At 36.4% G+C, this 19,033-nt stretch overlaps 1 protein-coding gene across 5 annotated transcripts in view; it reads left to right on the top strand.

The window, feature by feature from the left end:
- LOC137290267 (interference hedgehog-like) overlaps nucleotides 1-19,033 on the top strand; it is a 262,516-nt gene that overhangs the window by 186,758 nt on the left and 56,725 nt on the right. For 4 of the 5 annotated variants that reach the window (XM_067821075.1, XM_067821090.1, XM_067821056.1 and 1 more), the window contains one exon: nucleotides 15,077-15,243. In XM_067821075.1, the coding sequence (XP_067677176.1) occupies nucleotides 15,159-15,243 (85 nt within the window). In that variant the 5' untranslated portion in view covers nucleotides 15,077-15,158. Of the gene's footprint in view, nucleotides 1-3,081; nucleotides 3,494-15,076; nucleotides 15,244-19,033 lie in introns of those variants that run through there. The other variant, XM_067821066.1, reaches the window with a different exon arrangement.

Genomic DNA, 19,033 nt, shown 5'->3' with positions numbered 1-19,033 from the left:
CAAATAGTTTCATTCCTGGGACTGAAAAAGTGATGTTGTGTGTTATGGAAATGACCTTGTCTGACAAGAATGAGTCCAGCACTTTGGGGCTATCTTTAAATTCCAACTTAGCAATTGTATGGATAAAATTTTAAAAATTCATTTTGAAGATATCTTTGAGTCAAGTGTTCTTATGTTAGAAAAATTGATTATTGTTCAGTAATGATTTCTGTTTTCCTTTTGAGAAGTGATACTTGAAAGATTTGGACGAAAAATTATTTGATACTGAAATAAGGAATTTCTATCTCAGCAGATAACAGAGCTTGGAAAGTGTATCAGTTAGCAGTAGGACCAGTTATCATTAAATTTGTCATTTTGTTTTGGAGGGTTAAATATTTAATGGAAAGAAATGATTAGATCCAGTAATAAAAACTGTAGCCAAAAACATAAGTTTTTTGTATGATTTCCAAAGTTAAACATTCTTCAACTTAATCTGATAGGTTTCATAATCGAACACCTATTGGCTGTGATTGCCACCTGTTGTTTCTGAGTGACTAATTAGTTGTCAAAGATCATTTAGTCATTGAACACATTTGAGTGATCCATTCCATGATGATCCCCACTTTACACTGACGTAAAAGCTCTTTCCTTGTCTCTTCATTCAGGAGTAGTAGGATGGTGAACATTATGTCGTCTGCCTCTGTTATTCTCATCAGAAGTTTGCCATTCTTAAATCATTGTCGCAGTATGCCAGTCACCCAGACATGACATAATCCTGTTTCTGCTCCAATCAAAAGTGTTCCAGGGTTTGTTGGGTGTATTCATCTTGAAACCTTCCCAGTGGAGCAGGTCGTCTACTTGTGTTTGTTGTCCTCAACTGTTGTCTGTGAAGAGCATCAATTTATGTAGCATTTTGAAATTTATTGTTTGATTGATACAAACTTGTCACTCACTGTGCTCTATTTTTTTGTCCAGTAACTGTTAATGAAATCATATCTCATGCTTAAATTTTCTTATGGATTTCTGAAGATTTTATTTCAAACTGATCAGTTTAGTGATTCATCTAAAACATTTGATGATACACCTGAAAAAAGATTTTCCTATTGCCATCCCTGTCATATGTCTTCTGCATGTTTTCTATTGTATGTTATTTAGATGATGTTGGCATAATATTTCTGTATCATAGACATATGTCATTTTCTGTGTATGTTATGATGTTTGCATATATGTGTACAGTCATACTAATGAATCATCATTTTCTGTGATTTATAAATATTGTATGATGTTCCCATCTCCAGTATGATTCTGTCTGCTTGTGTCGTCTGCTCATACTGTGTAGGAGTCAAATACATGAACTCACTTACAAATTTGATTGTGTTTGAACAGTATAACCTTATCATCATTTCCCATGATCTGTTTATTGTACTGGCTCTTGAACCTTACCAATAAAGTGTGTGCGACTTCGTCAATGTGCTGACTGCAGTGCTGGGAGACAGCTACCGCCACTCATTCACAGCTTTAATAGTGTTTGGTGGATAACATCTACAAGGGTTTCCTCATGCTTGTTTGCTTACTGGTCCAATAATCTTTCCAATGGATTCACAGACTGCTGTCTGTTGTTTACCATGCCAACAAATGACATATTTCTCTCATTTCTTTGGATCGGTATGAAGAAATCTGTGTCTTACAGTGCCCATGGGGTTCCCTAATCCAAAAGAGTAAATCTTCTATTTTAAGTGATAATTCATTCAGGTTATTAGTAAGATATGGGCATGTATTTGTTTCTGGTCCAATTATTCTTTTGATGAATGAATCTTGTCTTGTGTTGTCTGCTTCAAAGAACGTGAGTCAAAGGGTCTTCTTGTTTCATAAGTCGAAGAGTGATTCGAATGGCTTTCATTTGGTCAAGTTCACTGGAAACTCTCCCTTACTTTGATATAATTCTCCCTCTGTATCTATTTCATGGTAGTTTCATCAGGTGTTAATCCAGTTTTTGCCAGTTAAACAAAAATGATATTGATGTCATCAACTAAATAAGTATCTCGTGAAGTATTCTTCAGTTTGCCACCATTATTAATAATCCATTTCTTTTTCATTGTTTTTTTTTTCAACTATGCTTGTTGTAAGAGACAATTATTGGCTGGTCAGGCTCACTGACTTGGTTGACACATGTCATCGGTTCCTAATTATGCAGACCAATGCTGATGCATTTGATCACTGGATTATCTAGTCCAGACTAGAAGATTTAGAGACAGCTGCCATATAGCTGGAATATTGCTGACTGCGACGTAAAACTCAACTCACTCATTCACTTTGTTTTTAGGTACTGTTGAAGGGAATAACAAAGGTGTTCAAATTTGCATTAACTCTTGTCTAAAATCACTTTTTTAGTAAATGTAATGTTCCCTATTGACATGTAAATAATTTAGTGCCTTGAAACACATAGATTATAAGGTAATATTGACGTTTTCATGTTACTCTTATAGATATTATTGTTTAATATTTTATATTTCATACATATTAAAGTTTTGATAAAGATAAAAAATGAAAGTCTCCCTTCGTAAACTATTTTATTTCCGTGTTTTTCAATTCATGCCCTCGTGTCTGCAATCGATTTTGAATCTGCCTTGCTCTGTGAGATTGGTTAATTAGGATAAAGGTGTAACTGTACGCAGTCTCTATCAGGTTATTTCAAATCTTTTAATTATTAGATTCAAAACCTACATTTAAGTAGTTTTGAAAAAGTTTTGTTGTGTAATTAATTATTTCTTCAGTAAACTTTTTCTTTCACCTTCACTCTGTCATGAAATAGAAAGTTTATAGAAATCTTTAAATTTGTGTAACCATTTGTTTGCAAACAAACAGATGATTCTAAAATTTTAAATCGCTCTCGAAAACATTTGTAAGGTACAAACAAAGTCATTAAAAAAATATATGGAACATCCACATTTTCACCCCATCTAAAAGTTTTCTCCAAATTTTTGTGTCGTCTGCTTGGAGTTGCTTCAGCGTCTGCCCGTAGCCGTCTGCTCCCCCTCCCTCCTCGCCTCTCACTGCTGGGCCGTTGTGATAAGCTAGCTCCCCTCTCCTTTAGCCCTCGGTGATTGTAACCGAGTCTAGGCTGCCTGCCGCATAACAGGAGACGCTAGCGCACATGCAACAGGCTCGAGAAATTGCTCCTCAGACCATGCTCAGGACATTGTTCAATGGATCCCAATCTTCCTGGATACCCTACTAAGTGTTGGAAGTAGCCCCAAGTATGTGTGTGTGTCGTGGAGGTAGATAAATACCTGGTCTCCAGTCATACTAAGTTGGAAGCTGATTCTTGAGGCTGAGGAGTTACCGAGTGTAGCCCATGTTGGGGGCGCTGTCCCTTTTGTTTGGATCCTTATGGTAATCAGTGAAAGTCAGCGACCCAGTATGGGAATTACATTAGTGAGAGCCCTGCAGGGTCCTAGTAGTGAGTCCTGTTGTTTACAACATCTTGGCCATCAGTAGGAACGCTAAACAGAAGGTAAGAATGATTCCCTACCAGATCTCCCTTCCCACAACCCTCAGCGGAGTCACGCTTTGTTGTTGAAACTGTACATTGGTATTGTTGTCAGGCATGCGACTTGGTCTCTCTAGAGCCAACACTCATGCTTGCCAGTATTGCAGGGTATGGTCAAGTGTCCATGATGTGCCTTCAGTTGACCATGTTCCATTCACCGGGACCTGACAATAGCCTGATCAAGGAGGACCAATTGTCAAGCAGCGATGATATTGTGGTCGGATTAGGGAGTATTTGTTTACAAGTTCTCGGGTGAGATGAATAGGTCTTTATTCAAAATGGGGTTCTCAGTTCAGATTTATGAACTGCTCTGCAATATTCTGAGTTTTACAACGACTATACTGCTCTGTTATTACCATATTATTCACTTCCTTTGGAAATGGTGGAAGTATGAGTAGTAGCTGTTTTTTTTGTTGGAACTTCGTGATTGATGTTGATGTGAGCTTGGAATTATCAACAGAAGACTGCTTCAGACAGTGGTCATGTTTTACTCCACTTCAGTGTGTTGGGATACGATGATCTGATCACAAATTCTGCTAGTACCTGTTGAATTATTTCATGGAAATTTGATCAAGCAACTTGTAAACAAGTAACAACTGTTTTAAATTTTTAACAACTATTTTGATGTAAAATTTGAATTTTAAACATTAATTATTCATTAGTATATCTATCACCAAATACATGCTATCAGATAATGGGTGTTGTTATGATTTCAGTTTTGTTGCACTATTCAACAAGAATGTCAAACTTTCAAGCTTTCTTGATCTTTCTCCAGTTGTAAGAAAACAAAAAAATATTGAAATAGAATATTCTGATTGTAATTGTTTTTGAAGGCAAGTATTTAGCGATAACGCTGAAACAGAGTCTGGTAATGTTTAGGGTTAACACTAAATCTTAGGTGAATCTTTCCTTGGAATGTATGAAGGGGTTAGTTTGTCATCACCCTCAATGTGATAGACATCAGTGGAGCAAGGAGTGGTCACCTGTACACATCTTGAAGAGAATATTCCTTGCATTCTCAATCTGCTAATTTAAATATTCCTGCCTTGTTTTCTCTGTGGTGCTTTGTCTAAACTCCTAGGTGTATCAGAAAATCATGTTTTGAAATAATTTTTCCTGTGTTTAGAAATACAGAAAATCTGTTTTTAAAACCTTCCTAATGTTTGTATATCTAAATACTCATTGCAAAAAAATATTCTAAAAGTCTTAACTTTCCGAATTTACACTCATCTTGGAAGAATGTTAAAGTTGATAAAAACTTGCCCATTTCTCAAGTTTATTTCAATATCTACATATTTATATGTTCTGCTTTTCTATTTATTTTGATTTTGATAAGAGGAAGGCTTTTCAGATTTCCTAGATGCAATTCATCTGAGATGATATCGTTCACAGGAACTCATAATTTAATGTTTAGCTTTCTGCACTGAAATAGACTTTGTATGTGTCTGGTAACAGCTGACAAATAACGTGTGAAATTGCTCCGTTGTGAATTTCCCATAGTTCAAAAATTATACGACATCATGAAGAAAATAATGTTTGTGTTCTTGTAAACACATGCGGTAGGAATGAACACTCACAAAGAGAATTGTTTCTGCTGGATTTTGTGTTTATGACAGTTTGAAGAATAATATATTAGGTTTATCTGATTTAAATGGTCATTAGGAAATGTTTTTATGAAATGTATAGTTTTCATTATCTGATTTGTGTTTAGGAAAGAATCTTATGCTGCTTGTAACACAACAATGGTATAAAGTGCTACTTGTGGCAAGACTACTGCAGTGATGCGCGGGCTATTCCACTTGCAGTAATCAACAATAGAATCCGACACCTAGAGTGTCAGTTTCCTGTCGACTAATTTGATTGACAGTTGAGGGACAGCTAAGAAATATCAGCAATCGGAATCAATTAGCAGCGACAGGTCTCACCCGCTATCCCCTCATTCACAAATAGTTGTTAGGAAAACTGAATAATTGAGCCTGGTTTTGTCCATTTGAGAAATTGATGTTATGATTGAGAGAAACTCACTTAATTCTGGCTGAGGAGGAAGCGAGTTAATATCCTGAAGGAACATAGCTCAGAATAAGGTCATCCTTTGGAATAGCTATTGCTTGAACAGATTTCGGTCATGATGTTATATTCTCAATTGTTTTGATGGATATATTTTTTTACTTGTACTACATTTTTGCGTAGACTGTTAGATTTGTTTGTCTTCATCGTGTTTGCTGGAATTTAATATGTTTATGATGAAATAATCTGAACTTAGTTATGACAATACACCCAATATGACTATTTATTTAATTGGAAATTTGATCCAGAATTGTTACAGTCCTGCCCATTTTTTAGACCCCAATTGAAAATTTGTAAGTAGGCACAAATGTGTTGAGACAATACATCCAGAGTGACGATTCATTTGAATCAAAGTTTCATCCAAAATTGTGTCAATTCTCTTCATTTTTAAGACTCAGATTAAAAATTTGTAAGTAGGCGCAATATTTTCGTCATATTTAACACAAGTATTACCTTGCAGTAAGATCAGTTTTCAAGGGTCATATATCACTGTTCAAAATTCGTCAAAATGTGATTAATGTTTCATGACATGTCCTACATGTAAGCATTAAGTTTTTTCCATAGGGAAATATTTTCCCATTTTGATCAGTTCCTTCATGGCGGAGAAGAACGGAGGAGCCTCAGCCCAACTTCCGAACTAATGAGGCAGAAGTTGTTGTTTTCGAACAGCCGAGTCGGGTTAGGGGAAGGGTAGGGTGTTACAGGGAGAAGTTTGGCTATCATTAGCTCATTAGCTGTAAACCTTATCTTAGGTTCCACGGGGATGAACGGGTTATATTTCATCCTCCAAATCCTTTTGGTATTTTGAAGCTTTGTTAGTGCAGCCCAATTTGGCATTAGTTTAAATATGAGTCATATTTTGAATATCTAAAATTTAAAATTCAGGAGCAAATCAGTTTCCATTTATGATGTGGTTTAACTTTTTTTTAAACCAGTTCACACCAATAAACTTAAGTTGCTTGTCACAAATGGAAGGATATATAGTTTGGGTGTTTTTTTTTTCAGTTAAGTGTGAAGTAATAGGTGACTATCTGAGATAAATCATAAAGATATGACACATGGGAGAGAAATATTTTCTTTGTTATCCATTATTATCTTTTATTTTCCTTTGTTATCATTTAATCCTTTGTTAAAAACCCATAATTGTGAAATAGTTTTGACTATATTGAGCTGTGACTTTGTTTCTTGCGTGATGCCATTGTGACCTTTCCTAACATTTGAGTTCAGAGATGCGCAAGATGATGTCTGGATGACGTATAGTGGTGCGAGTGAAGTGACATTTATCCTGCTGTAATGATAACTCCATTACTTCTATCTAATATATGAACCCATCAAGATCTAGGTTAGAACTGGCCTTCCGGAACCTGTGCTTGTCCAAAGAGGCGACTAACAGGATTGGGTGGTCATGCTTTCTGACTTGGTTGACACGTCATGGTTTCCCATTTGCACAGAAAGATGCCCATGCTGTTGATCACAGGATTGTATCGCCCACACTTGATTATTTACAGACCTCCACAATATGACTAGAATATTGCTGAGTGCGATGTGAAACCATCAACCAACTAATATATGATCATTATGAAGGGAAATTGAAGTAATTGAGGTACAACTGGTACCATGTTCTGACATGAATTATCTATTTAAACAGTATGCATCCTTCTACTCTTACATACTTGGCATAGATTGTCGTAAGGGAGGTTCATACAGTGTAAATCAACTCAACCTTGTGTCATCCAGTGTTGGAATCATGACTATGTGGTAAAAGATTTTTGAGTATTTTGATACATAGTTTTAATTTTGCTGCAAGAATTTCCACAACCGTTGGCACACTACAGATTTAATATTGTAAATTGTACAGTGATGTACAATTTATGATTATACCCTTGAACAGAGGAGAGTGCTGATGTTTTCTGTTGTACTGTTTGTTCTAGTTCTCCAGTACATAGTTTTAAATGCCCCACTGTACCTGTGGTTTGGGCCTTCGGGCTACAACTGTGTGTGTTGTTGTTAAAGACATTTTCATGTGGGCATTTTAATTGTTCATTCTCTTCAATCAGTGCTATTGAGGAACCCGATTTTATTGTAAAAATATGTGGCAGTAAGTTGATATATCAGTGACAGTGGGCATTATCTGTTAATGAGTGAGTGAGTGAGTTTGGTTTTACAGCACTTTCAGCAGTACCCCAGCAATATCATGATGGGGGACACAATGGGCTTGACACATTGTACCCATGTTGGGAATTGAACCAAGGTCTTCAGTGTGAGGAGTGAACGCTTTAACCACTAGTCTACCTCTGTGCCTTTAATTTTCATAGCAGTGGTGATAGAAATCAGTAGTAGTAGTAGTAGTAGTAGTAGTAGTAGTAGTAGTAGTAGTAGTAGTAGTAGTAGTAGTAGTAGTAGTAGTGAAAGCATCAGTGTTGAAGTATATCTCAGAATAAATATCCCCGATCAATATGAATAAAAAATGACTAATTTTTTCCCAAACCTGTTTCATACAATTGCTAGAACTAAAAATACATATATAAAAGTATGTGTCAGAACTTGACAAGTGACATATTTATTTGTTGCTGGATCCGTATGTGTCATAAACAGTGTGTGTTTATTTTTCTGCTCAGCAGACAGTGACACCTGGTGCCAGTCAGTGGGGATGTTATTCCTCTGTAACCTATGTGCATAGCTAAATACGTCAGTCACAATGCCATAGTGGAATAATATGTGATGAATTATATATCTGATGTAGCTTGTTATTCGGTGGTTCAGTGGGGTAGCCTAGTTGTTAAAGCGTCCACTCACCATGTCAAAGACCCGGGTTCGATTCCCCACATGTGTGAAGCCCATTTTCTGGTGTCTCCCACTGTGATATTGCTGGAATACTGGTATAAGTGGCGTAAAACAAAACTCATCCATCCATCCATCCATCCATTCATTCATTCATTCATTCATTCATTCATTCATTTGTTCATTATTCGGTACCTGAAGTGCATTGCTAGTTATACTTTACTGAGTGGTAGTGGTTGAATAATGTAATTCATTATTCTTCTGTAACCAAGGTTATTGCTAGATTGACTTAAATGAGTCTCATTGGTTGAACAATATTTATTATAACATATCTACCTATCGTCTGTTAATCAAAGCGTACCAAAGAATTTCACATTAAACAAAAAGGTACAAGAAATCAAATAAAGTGAAATTAAGGTTGCAAGTCCTCATAATTCTATCTTGCCAGTTGAACATTTTAAATCTCAACTTTTGTTCAACTTAGGATAAAAGTTGTTGAGCATAGTTTCAAATTGCTATTATTACAAGAGGGTATGCACATTAAATTAAACACAGACAACAGGTGGGTTAGTCAGTGTTAACGCTTATCACATACCATACCGCCCGTGTGTTTGGCTGTTCCAACTACTGTGCTTAACCCATCATATTATATTTGCTAAAACATTGCTAGCTAATACGTCATTATTATTCTGTAACCAAGGTTTTTGCTAGATACACTTTACTGTTTGGTATTGTTGAATACTGTTTATTATAACATGTCTAGCTAATAAAACCTATTATTCTTATAGCAAGTCCATTGCTAGATCTACTGTGTGTTAATGGTCAAATTATATGTGTAATAAAATATTTGTAACTAATACATTCTAAGTGCTGCCCATCTCAGTTTAAAAAACAGAATTAATTGGTTCCTTTAGAGCCAACTAAAGTATTTGATGCATATTTTCCTTCTAAACAAAATATTCCAAGTGCAACTGGTATTAAAGTTTTAGTACAAATTTCATATTGATGTGGAAAGGGTTTTGTCGCTTCTATTTACATTAGCTTATGACAGATGTGATTTTATGTATGTTTAAAGTGAACTTTACTGTGAACTCAACAATTTGTTTCAAGTGATGTTCCTGAAAAGAAAGAACAGTTCTCCCGTTACATCCAAAAGCACTTATGGATATATTTTCTTATAACTAAGTCATAAACTCTTCTATGAAATTACAGAATATCAACACCTCCATTTGCTTATGTTGTTGTTTTCTATGTTTTTTCAAATTCCTGTTTGGTAAAAAATGTCCATTCTAATATTTTCAAAACATTTTTTAAAGTGAAATCTAAGTATTCTTCAACAACCAAAAACACTGACCTCAAGACAATGAAACTACCCTTAAAACAAAAAGTGACACTTGCATAATTTAAAAATTTTTCTGTGTTCTAATGAACTGATTAATTCTGCTCTTTCTCATTATATGGAGCTTGTGGAATATATTGTTTAGAGAAAAAATGGTCATCAAATATTTTGGTGTTTTTCTAAAGGACCCAGTGATTACTTTTGAAAAGCTGCATTAGACATACTGTTGTAAAAATATGTGTGAATGAAATAGACATACTGCACCAATACTGCTTGTTTTATTGCTGACAACAGTGTTGTCAGTGCCATTCAAGAGTGATGGGATTCCAGCGCTTTGTCTCATTTAGCGCCATGGTGCACTGCCTGTAAGTAGCAGGAACATGAGGGAAATCAAGGCTGAAAACGACATGCATAGTTGGTCTAAGGACATGTTTTATCCACATTAAGGAGAATCAAGTGGATTTGCATCTTTCTGAAGAAGTTGTCTCATGACTACTGTATATTGTGCGAAAGTTTTTGTGGATGGTAAAAGGAGGGAATGGTTCCAACAGGACATGTTTGTAGGAAATAAACTGCTCTTTGAGAAAAGAAGATCTTGTCAATATCTGTCCATGTGTTTTAACTGTGAATTTAAATTGTTGTTTTCACTTTGGATTGTGTCTGTCAGCTCTGTGAAAAATAAATAGTAAGGTGTTGGAGGTTAAAATTGTGTGTGTGTTTTAACAAGTTATCAGTCATGTTTATTGTGTTTGGCTGTTGTTTATGTGGCTGGCACAGTTGATTTGTGTATAAGTTCTTAAAAATTCACGGATCATTCCTTTTGAAATTGTATTGAAATTTGAATTGAAATTTGATGATAAGGGTTAAAGTACAACTACTTGGTAGAATGGTTCAGATTTGTAGGAGGTACATGTTATGTAGGTCTGTAGATATCTAACAGAAAATATTGAATTGATAATTGTTTGACTGATTAGAAAGTATAGTGGAGTGTTGTCACATGCAGTCAGCTGTCTAAGAAGTTGCTGTTGTCATGCTCAATCAGTCCTCAATAACATTGCTGTTGTCAAGTGTAGTCAGCTGTTGTTGAATTTGCTGTTGTAAGGCATAGTCAGCTGTCAGTGAAGTTCCTAGTGTCATGCACAAGCTGCCGTCAGTGAAGTTGGTGTTGTGAGACACAAGCTGCTGTCAATGAAGTTGTTGTTGTCAGGCACAAGCTGCTGTCAGTGAAGTTGTTGTTGTCAGGCACAAGCTGCCGTCAATAAAGTTGGTGTTGTCAGACACAAGCTGCTGTCAGTGAAGTTTGCCGTTTTCCTCCAAAATCAGCTTCAAATGAATTCCAGTTAAGTTCCTGTTTTCAACCACAATCAGCTAGAACAGTATTTGCTATTTCTGGTGTCCCCACCACAATATTACTGGAAGATTGATAAACGCGGCGTAAACTAAACTCGCTCTCTTGCTCACTTACTTACTCACTCACTCTCAATGATTAACGAGGCCCACTTGAGATGTTCAGAATGGGAGAGTTTCATGTAATGCAACTTTGTACAGTATTTTAATGACAAAACAACAGCTTGGGAGGAGCGATCAAATTATAATCAGTCTCAAGTCAATATTGTAATCGCACGATCACAGCAGATGCTGCTAACCAAAGAATTACAGGCAAATAGTGGAATGTACCGATTGTTATTATTTGCAAGATTTCCAATCAAGATTTACACAAACTATTTGGTGAAAGGACAGTTATTACTTTTGAAGATGAAATGGTCATGCTGTTGATGCAGCATTTTGTAATTAGTGCCACTGATCTTTGTTAATTTTACCATTGAATTTGAATACTGTCATTACAGAAATAATGTGGGACATTGTGAGAAATACAGTACAACAACCAAACACACCGACCTCAAGACAGTGAAACTGCCCATAAATCTTGATTACCCAGCAACAAGCCCTGATTTTCTTACATAATGATTTAATCACCTTTCAAATTAATTGTGTATTAGTAAAAGTCTGGCTTCTTCATGGAAGACAGCAATTGTTCTGTAAGAATACTCAATGACTTAGAAGTGTGATGAAACTAGAAATGGCACCATGTGATTGCACCAAACCAATAAACTCATTGTGTGTGACACCTCTAAACAACACAGACATTGACAGAGCACACACATTTTTGACATGTGAAGATAAACGTGACACGATCAGATTGGGTTTTTCAATTTAGGTAAGTTGAGAACCACAAGTATGAGAGATATTAGTTAATTTTCTTCAACAATGTATGTTTCTTACTAGAAATACTTAAAAACCCAGTTCCTCAAATAGAACCGTTTTTCAGGTTTTGCTGCAAATATTTGGGGATAGCTTGTTTTGACAAGAAGGATAAGATTACGGGGAATAATAGGCAAAACAAATGCTATTTGCTGTTGGTGTGAGATTGTTATAAAGGTGGTTGTCAGTAGTCAGGAAGATAGCATCTTGAGGCAGATATTTTGCTTGGTGATAATATCCTCCAGTTGACTGCTAATCGGTTGGGACAGCCAACTGATGAACTTCCATTTATTAAAAGAAAACGCAGAGTAGGTACTTCCATACAATGACAAAAGATTGGATCTAAAGTGATGGCATGCTGTGTTATATTGATGAGACATGTTGAGATATTGCTAGCTCACTGTTTAAAGCGATGTAGATTTCAATCACTCACTCATTGAATGAGAATTTGTGTTTAGAATTTCTGGAATATTTTTAAACTGGCGTGAAACCTCAACTTGCTTACTCAAAAAGGTTCAGGATGTTACCACTTGATATCTGCTCAATCATATACTTTGTCTTCGGTATTAAACATATTTGGAATACAACCCTTGTTACTTAAATGAAGATCACTAGATAATTGTATTTGCTAGTACTTGGTGACAAATTTGACGGCTTATGTGTCAGAACTTCAGATTATATGTCCACCAAGATTGATCATGAACATTTCTTAACTAACCAGCCTTTTCATTCATGAAAGTGTTGCTGTGAATTACAGGAACTGGAAATATTCCATCAAATAGGCGGAAATTTGTAACACAACCCCTCTTGAGAATGACGGTGTCCAGGATTTAATTGCCGTCTCATTGAAGGAAACTTGCGTAGATGTCATTCATAAATACACACTGCCTCTTACTCATTAATCATGTCAGACTTTATTGGGTGGATGTTTGTGTCATAAGTCAGTTTCCGTGGCAACTACCTGCTATGTGTGTAACAAATATCTATATATGAAACCATTTGAAGTGGCCATGTATTATAAACATTGCGGAAATGTGCTTTTAAATCTATTTTTGTTTTGGTTGTATGTGATTAAGAAAAGCTGTATATTTATACATTTTGAAGGAAAAGTGTAAGATTACGTTTCCATGGAAACAAGTAAATGTAGCCACTTAGAGCCAATAGTCCAAGTGTCAGTGAGCATCGGGACTTTGGTTTTTCAAAAGGATGTAACAGACTACAACTGTTTGAAAAGTTAAGTGAAAGAATGTTCTGGTCACTGTGGTTGTTTGGGCAAGGACCATCCAAGTGATTCACAAATTGATTTTCTTCTGCTAAGTAATCTCAAACGGTGGTAGACTGACCCTGGGTGATCGAAGGACCAGATCGTAAACTCAGTGAAACATCGGTCTCGGTCATTCTGCATGTAGTCAGTGGAGGCACCAACTGAGGAGTGTCCTTATCAATATTCCCTTCTACATTCATGAAGATTTCACACTTCGATTGTCATATATGATTGTATCCCACTAGATTTTCTGAAGGTAACTTAGTCGTGAAATTGTATATAAAACATGAAGCAATCAAGGAAACTGAGAGGAATTCTATTGGCTGATTCAGAATTTGAGATTTGGGGATACATTTATGACCAGCCTATAGAAATTACAAAATAATCAACCATGGGATTACATTGAGATTTTATATGTAAGATTTTCATGTCTCCGAGTTCAGACTTTTTTATATTTCCAAATATTTATTTTTTCTCTCTCCAGTGTGAATAATTTATGCAAATTTGCTGCTGAAATCATGGAACATCCTAAACTGGATGGCAGTGTGTTGCAATGCCCAAAAGTATGCTGCACATGATTTTTTCTGTTTGGAAAGATTGTTTGTTTTTTTAGTTCTTAAAGTAGAATACTTCATCCTGACAAGAATAAGTCTGATATGTAATAAATTTGTATGCTGATACAGTTCTCCACACAACTAGGTACAGGTAGAATACATTCATGATGTCAAGATATTTGCATGTAGATATGTTCCTTTAAATAAGATAATTATAAGAGGAATTTTAAAGATTCAGGAGGAAGATATTTATTGTTGAGTTCAGTTTAATTCAGCATGTAGTTTATTTAGTATTTATAAGTCAAAATGTTTCCTACATGTAAAATATATATTCGCTCGATGCTTTTGATCATACTCTACCGTCTTATGAGTTTTTGCTTCGTAGACACCGTGAGCAATGATGGGGAATTAATTTTGTTTTCAAACTTTTCTCATTTCTTAGTCATGATGGGTGACTGTTTCGATGTGATGTTAAAAATATACGCATTCTGCAAATGAAGGAGTCCGCGTTTTATGACTGTTTACCAGTTTTCTGCCATCGATAAGTATTAGATTTGCTTGAGTTGTGAATTTGATCATCTAGAATGTGTATTTATGGCTGTGTTACAGCAAACTGCGCGCTGGTTTGTGTAAGTGTGGAGACCATGATGTCAGATCAGCACTGCCAAGTTCCGCATCTTTGATGCCCATAATTGACATTTGGATTTTATTGTCAGGATTTTATCAAATTTATTCATTAATATTTGTTTGTGAGCATGGAGTAGGTTTAGCTCGGATGACAATTACGACCTTTGGTAACCTTGATCATAGTTTCTTGCTTATCGCTAAGACGTTCTTATATGACCTATGTGATTACATGTTCTCTCCGGCATCGAAATAGGTCTTCAGCTTTTGATGCGGGAAAAAAGTAAAATTGTTAAAAGTTGATCTTGTGAGTTTTTGTGATGTTCAGAGTTGGACAAACTTTGGGATGGGACTTGACTTGCACAATGGATAAAAATATTAACTGGAGCATCACAAGTTCAATCAAGGATTAGTAATGGTGTGTGACTTGAATGATATTTGTATCAGTAAAAGAACTCATCTCATTGGTTCAACTTAAGCGGTCAATCACTTCTGCGAAACTTTCATACTTAAAAGTGGAACTCCTTCCTCTTGTCCTCTGAATGTGCTGGAACGTGGTGGTGCCGAAACACCGACTTGCTCAAATTTGTATTGCTGCTGGAGTGCATTTTTGATATTTACATTTGTTTTAATACTTTTGTTGTTTTGTTTTGTAGGTAACTCCTCGTTAGCAACATATGAATGTGTGGAAAGTATGTGCGATGATAAGAGTCTGGCGTGAAGGAAGTGAGCACGACAATGAAGAAATGCTGCACTCAGCTGTATGCACTGGGGAGCGCCATCTGTCTGCTTTTGACCACATGGCTGTCACTAGCAAGGGGAGGTAAGTCACTTTTGGAATTAAAAACTTGTAGTTAGAAATAAAATCATTGTTGGACATGTGTGTATTATGGGAAATGTTTACTATATTGAAAGTACAACCTTTCAATAATCTCTGGTTGAAGCAGGACAGGCAATTTGCTGCTGTAGAGAGTTATGTCCCTTGCTCGTGAAAGGATCTTCCGAGAAGCCTTATATTTCAAAGCTGTCACTTTACCAATTTTTAAAGTGAGTTTCTTCCCATTGTGAACTGACATGCTGTGATGTAGCAGATGAAGTGTTTGAATTAACTAAATCTGACCGACCCACTAGCTTCGCTGTGGATCTTTTGGTTAATACATTTACAGAATTGTAAGCAAAAGTCTGCCTCAGAATTCTTGATGCACTATTGTTTTCTGATTGTATTAAATGGTCAAAATTCACATATTTGCGAAGTGCAGAGAATCCGCCACAAAATAGTTTCACAAGAGAGTTACTTCCCTTGTCATTTATTTTGGTTCAATCAAAATATCATTGCCAGCATTGTCGTAACCAACAGAACACGACTGTGATATATCCCTCAAAATAGATGTTCCTCAAACAGGTTTTTTGGACTTCAAACATAAATTGTAAATGTGCGGGTAACTTTATTGAGGGGGGTGGGGGGTATTGTTTTTTGGCCCCAGAATTTAGCTCTGTGTAAGGGTGACACAGAGCCATTTATTTCTTGCGATTTTACAGTCATTTGATGATAAGAGTTCAGATGAGTTGTAACTCATGTCTGTTCTCAAAATAAGCTCACTCAATTTTTGATAAAATGTCTGAAATTATCTATAAGATAAAGCAGCTAAAGTCGCAAATTCTACATGACCGTTTGAAGAGGGAGAACTGTTTCTTGTATGCCTGAAATAAAGATGAAGAAAAAGGGAGATTTATGGATATTACATGTCAAATTTGTATTTCTCAACTTTGAGTAAAAACTCCAGGAAAAGCCATAGATATGTTGTTGAAAAAATGCCAGTCACCAGATGTGGGATTCTACCAGTAATGATTCTCAGTTTTCCTGTCTCACGGGAATACCATGTCCTAGTATAAAGATTGGAACTTCAATATTCACTGGGTGATTCTCCTCCAGCAACCTGAACGGCAATGGCCTAAATTGCTGACTTTTTAAAAAAAGTATATTTCGCCATATGTCCTTAATATCAATTTGGAAAATATGGAAAATATTTAATCTGCAGAAAAGCAGCGATAGCGCCTGAGAATGTTTCGGTTTATAAGTATGCCCAGGGGTTATTGGCGGAGTTAATTAGGGAAAACTCCAGAGAAGAAAGCCCAAGAATGAGACCTTTGTCTTGCTGGAGTAACGTTAATGTTGAAGGGTTAGGACATCAGTTGACCTTTTGTCTTGCATGTAAATATCATGCCCCAAGGCAGAGGACAGGGCAATATTTTGCTATCTAAAAAGCTGGTATGTCTTACAATGGGTAGTATCTGGGCTATGCATAACTGAGACTTGTAGTGTGGGACAGGTATAGAAGAAGTCTTGCACAGAAACAGAAGGATAAGGGTGGAGGAGTCTTAAGAAATAGAGGAACACTCTTAGACACATATGGGAGGGTGGAGGAGTTGATTAGAAAATAGAGGAACTCTCACTCTGATACAGGTGGGAGTTGTGGAGGAGTCCATTAAGACAGAAAAGAACTCTCTCAGTCACAGATGAGACAGAGGAGGAGTTGATTATGACAAAGAGGAACTTTCACACTTACACAAATAGGAGGAGAGGAGGATTCCAGTAAGAAATAGAGGAATTCACACAGTGATACAGAGGGTGGAGGGTGGAGGAGCTGTTTTGGAAGTAGGGAATGCAGATGAGAGGGGGATGAGGCATGTATTCTGGGTTTTTCGGGAGGAATTGTTGTGTTCTGTACCATTTGAGGTTAACAGTTGCCAACTGTTGTCCTTCTATTCCCTGTCTCATCCTGCAGACTCTGGGGGTTGAAGGTTGTACTCAGGGACATGTACACCCTCACTATGGTATTTTGACCATGGTGAAAGATTGCTCATAGCTGTTGCAAATATAGATTTGTAGTCCACTGGTGAAGGTGGAGAACAGCAGAGCCTCATGGTCAGGGTCGTTCCTTTGTTTCAGGGAAGTTTTGTCTCATTTGTGCTTTGTCAGCAGACGTTATTTCAGTGTTTTTAATTTGTTTCCATGTGTAACTTTTGAAACAGAATACTATGACACATCAACCAGCTCAAATATCCACATCATTCTCCTCTCACTAAATCATTTGAGTTCTCAAACATCTACTCCATCCTCCACTCTGTCAATCATTCACTCTCTTAAACAGCCATCTTTTGCTCATTCATTCATTCACTCACTCACTCACTCATTCAAATATAGACATCTTTTACTCATGCATTTATTTTTTCAGTCAGTCTTTCACTCCTTCACTCACTGTCTTACCCTCCAGTCAGTCGTATGCCTGATGGTACTTACAGTAGATGAGTGTCCTCATAGCCTTCATAGGAGGGAGATAGTTATGAAATCAGTTTCATCGTCCGAACATTATGTGTCCATTGAACATCATAATAGCTGAACTATATGCTAGTGTTACTGAAAATGAAGTTATTTCACTCAAATTTCAAAGCCAGGCACAGCATGTCTCCTTCCATTTAAAAAAATGAATGTTTGGTCATAAAATTAAATAGCTGTACTAATGTTCCAGCCAGTATTTGTCCAACTTTATAACTGGAATAATTTAAATATCGTCAAAGGCTCTGAGGGTAATGGGTGGCATCCCAGCATGCATCTAAGGAAATGGGAGGTAATTCGTCCCCTAAAAATGAATTGGTACAGATTTGACATAAAGAAATAATTTTACTATTATTTCCCTTTAAAAACGACATGATTCGAGTGTTTCCTATTTATTATAGAAATCTGTTTGGGTTGCCGTCTGAATTAAAAACCCACACCTGGGTTTTCTCTTGTGGAAACACACAAAACAGCCCTTACAAAGTCTACAGTCTTTCAATTTTGTAGCGAAGATGAAGTTTTAAGATGCAGTTCATCGAGAAATTTAAAGATCTAATTGTTGCAGTCTCAGGGCAAATAGGCCGAGGTAATAACCTTCTACCCTTGTACAATATTTGAAGAGAGTTGCGAGTAGCGAGAGACGGTTTAAATCGCGATAGTAAAAGGTGCCTTGCCTTAGGCGTTTAATAATGTTATAAGGTTTTGTTAGGCAGGTGTGAATTACATAGAAGATAGAGATGGCTTAACCCATGGAAGGCTGGACATGCAGGCTTCTTCACTCAGGGAAGGGTCCTCTTGCCTTTTGGGGCTGAATGGGTTAAGGTTTTGTACTTTGCTGACCTTCAGATAGAGAAGTAAACAGGCAAACTGTTAAATTTATTGCCAAGGTATTTCTCATGCACATGCATGGCTGATTTCAGTGTCTTTGGGCTGTGTGTTTGTAGTTCCCCCTACAATCAGGTGCTCTGATCATACCTGGGAGACACTGTACTGTGTTAGATGTGATGGTTCAGTAATTATTCGTATGTATCCTCAGAAAATGGATTTAAATCCGATTATACCTGTTCTGACAACATGAATGTTATTTCTGTTGTTGTTAATTTTTATTTGAATTTACAGGACTGCTCTTTCAGTTTGAAATGCATATTTTTTGCAGTGATTCATATTTAAGGTGTTTATGATTTGATTTCCAGTGACAGCAGTTAATTCGGTTTCAAATAATTTATATGCTCAACAACAACAAAAAAATTGAGGCCCACCCTAGTTAGTATTCAAA

The sequence above is a fragment of the Haliotis asinina genome, chromosome 1, assembly GCF_037392515.1.
Source record: "Haliotis asinina isolate JCU_RB_2024 chromosome 1, JCU_Hal_asi_v2, whole genome shotgun sequence".
NCBI lineage: Eukaryota > Metazoa > Mollusca > Gastropoda > Lepetellida > Haliotidae > Haliotis > Haliotis asinina.
Note: the sequence above shows the minus strand (reverse complement) of the source record. Positions and strands in the feature narration are given on the sequence as shown.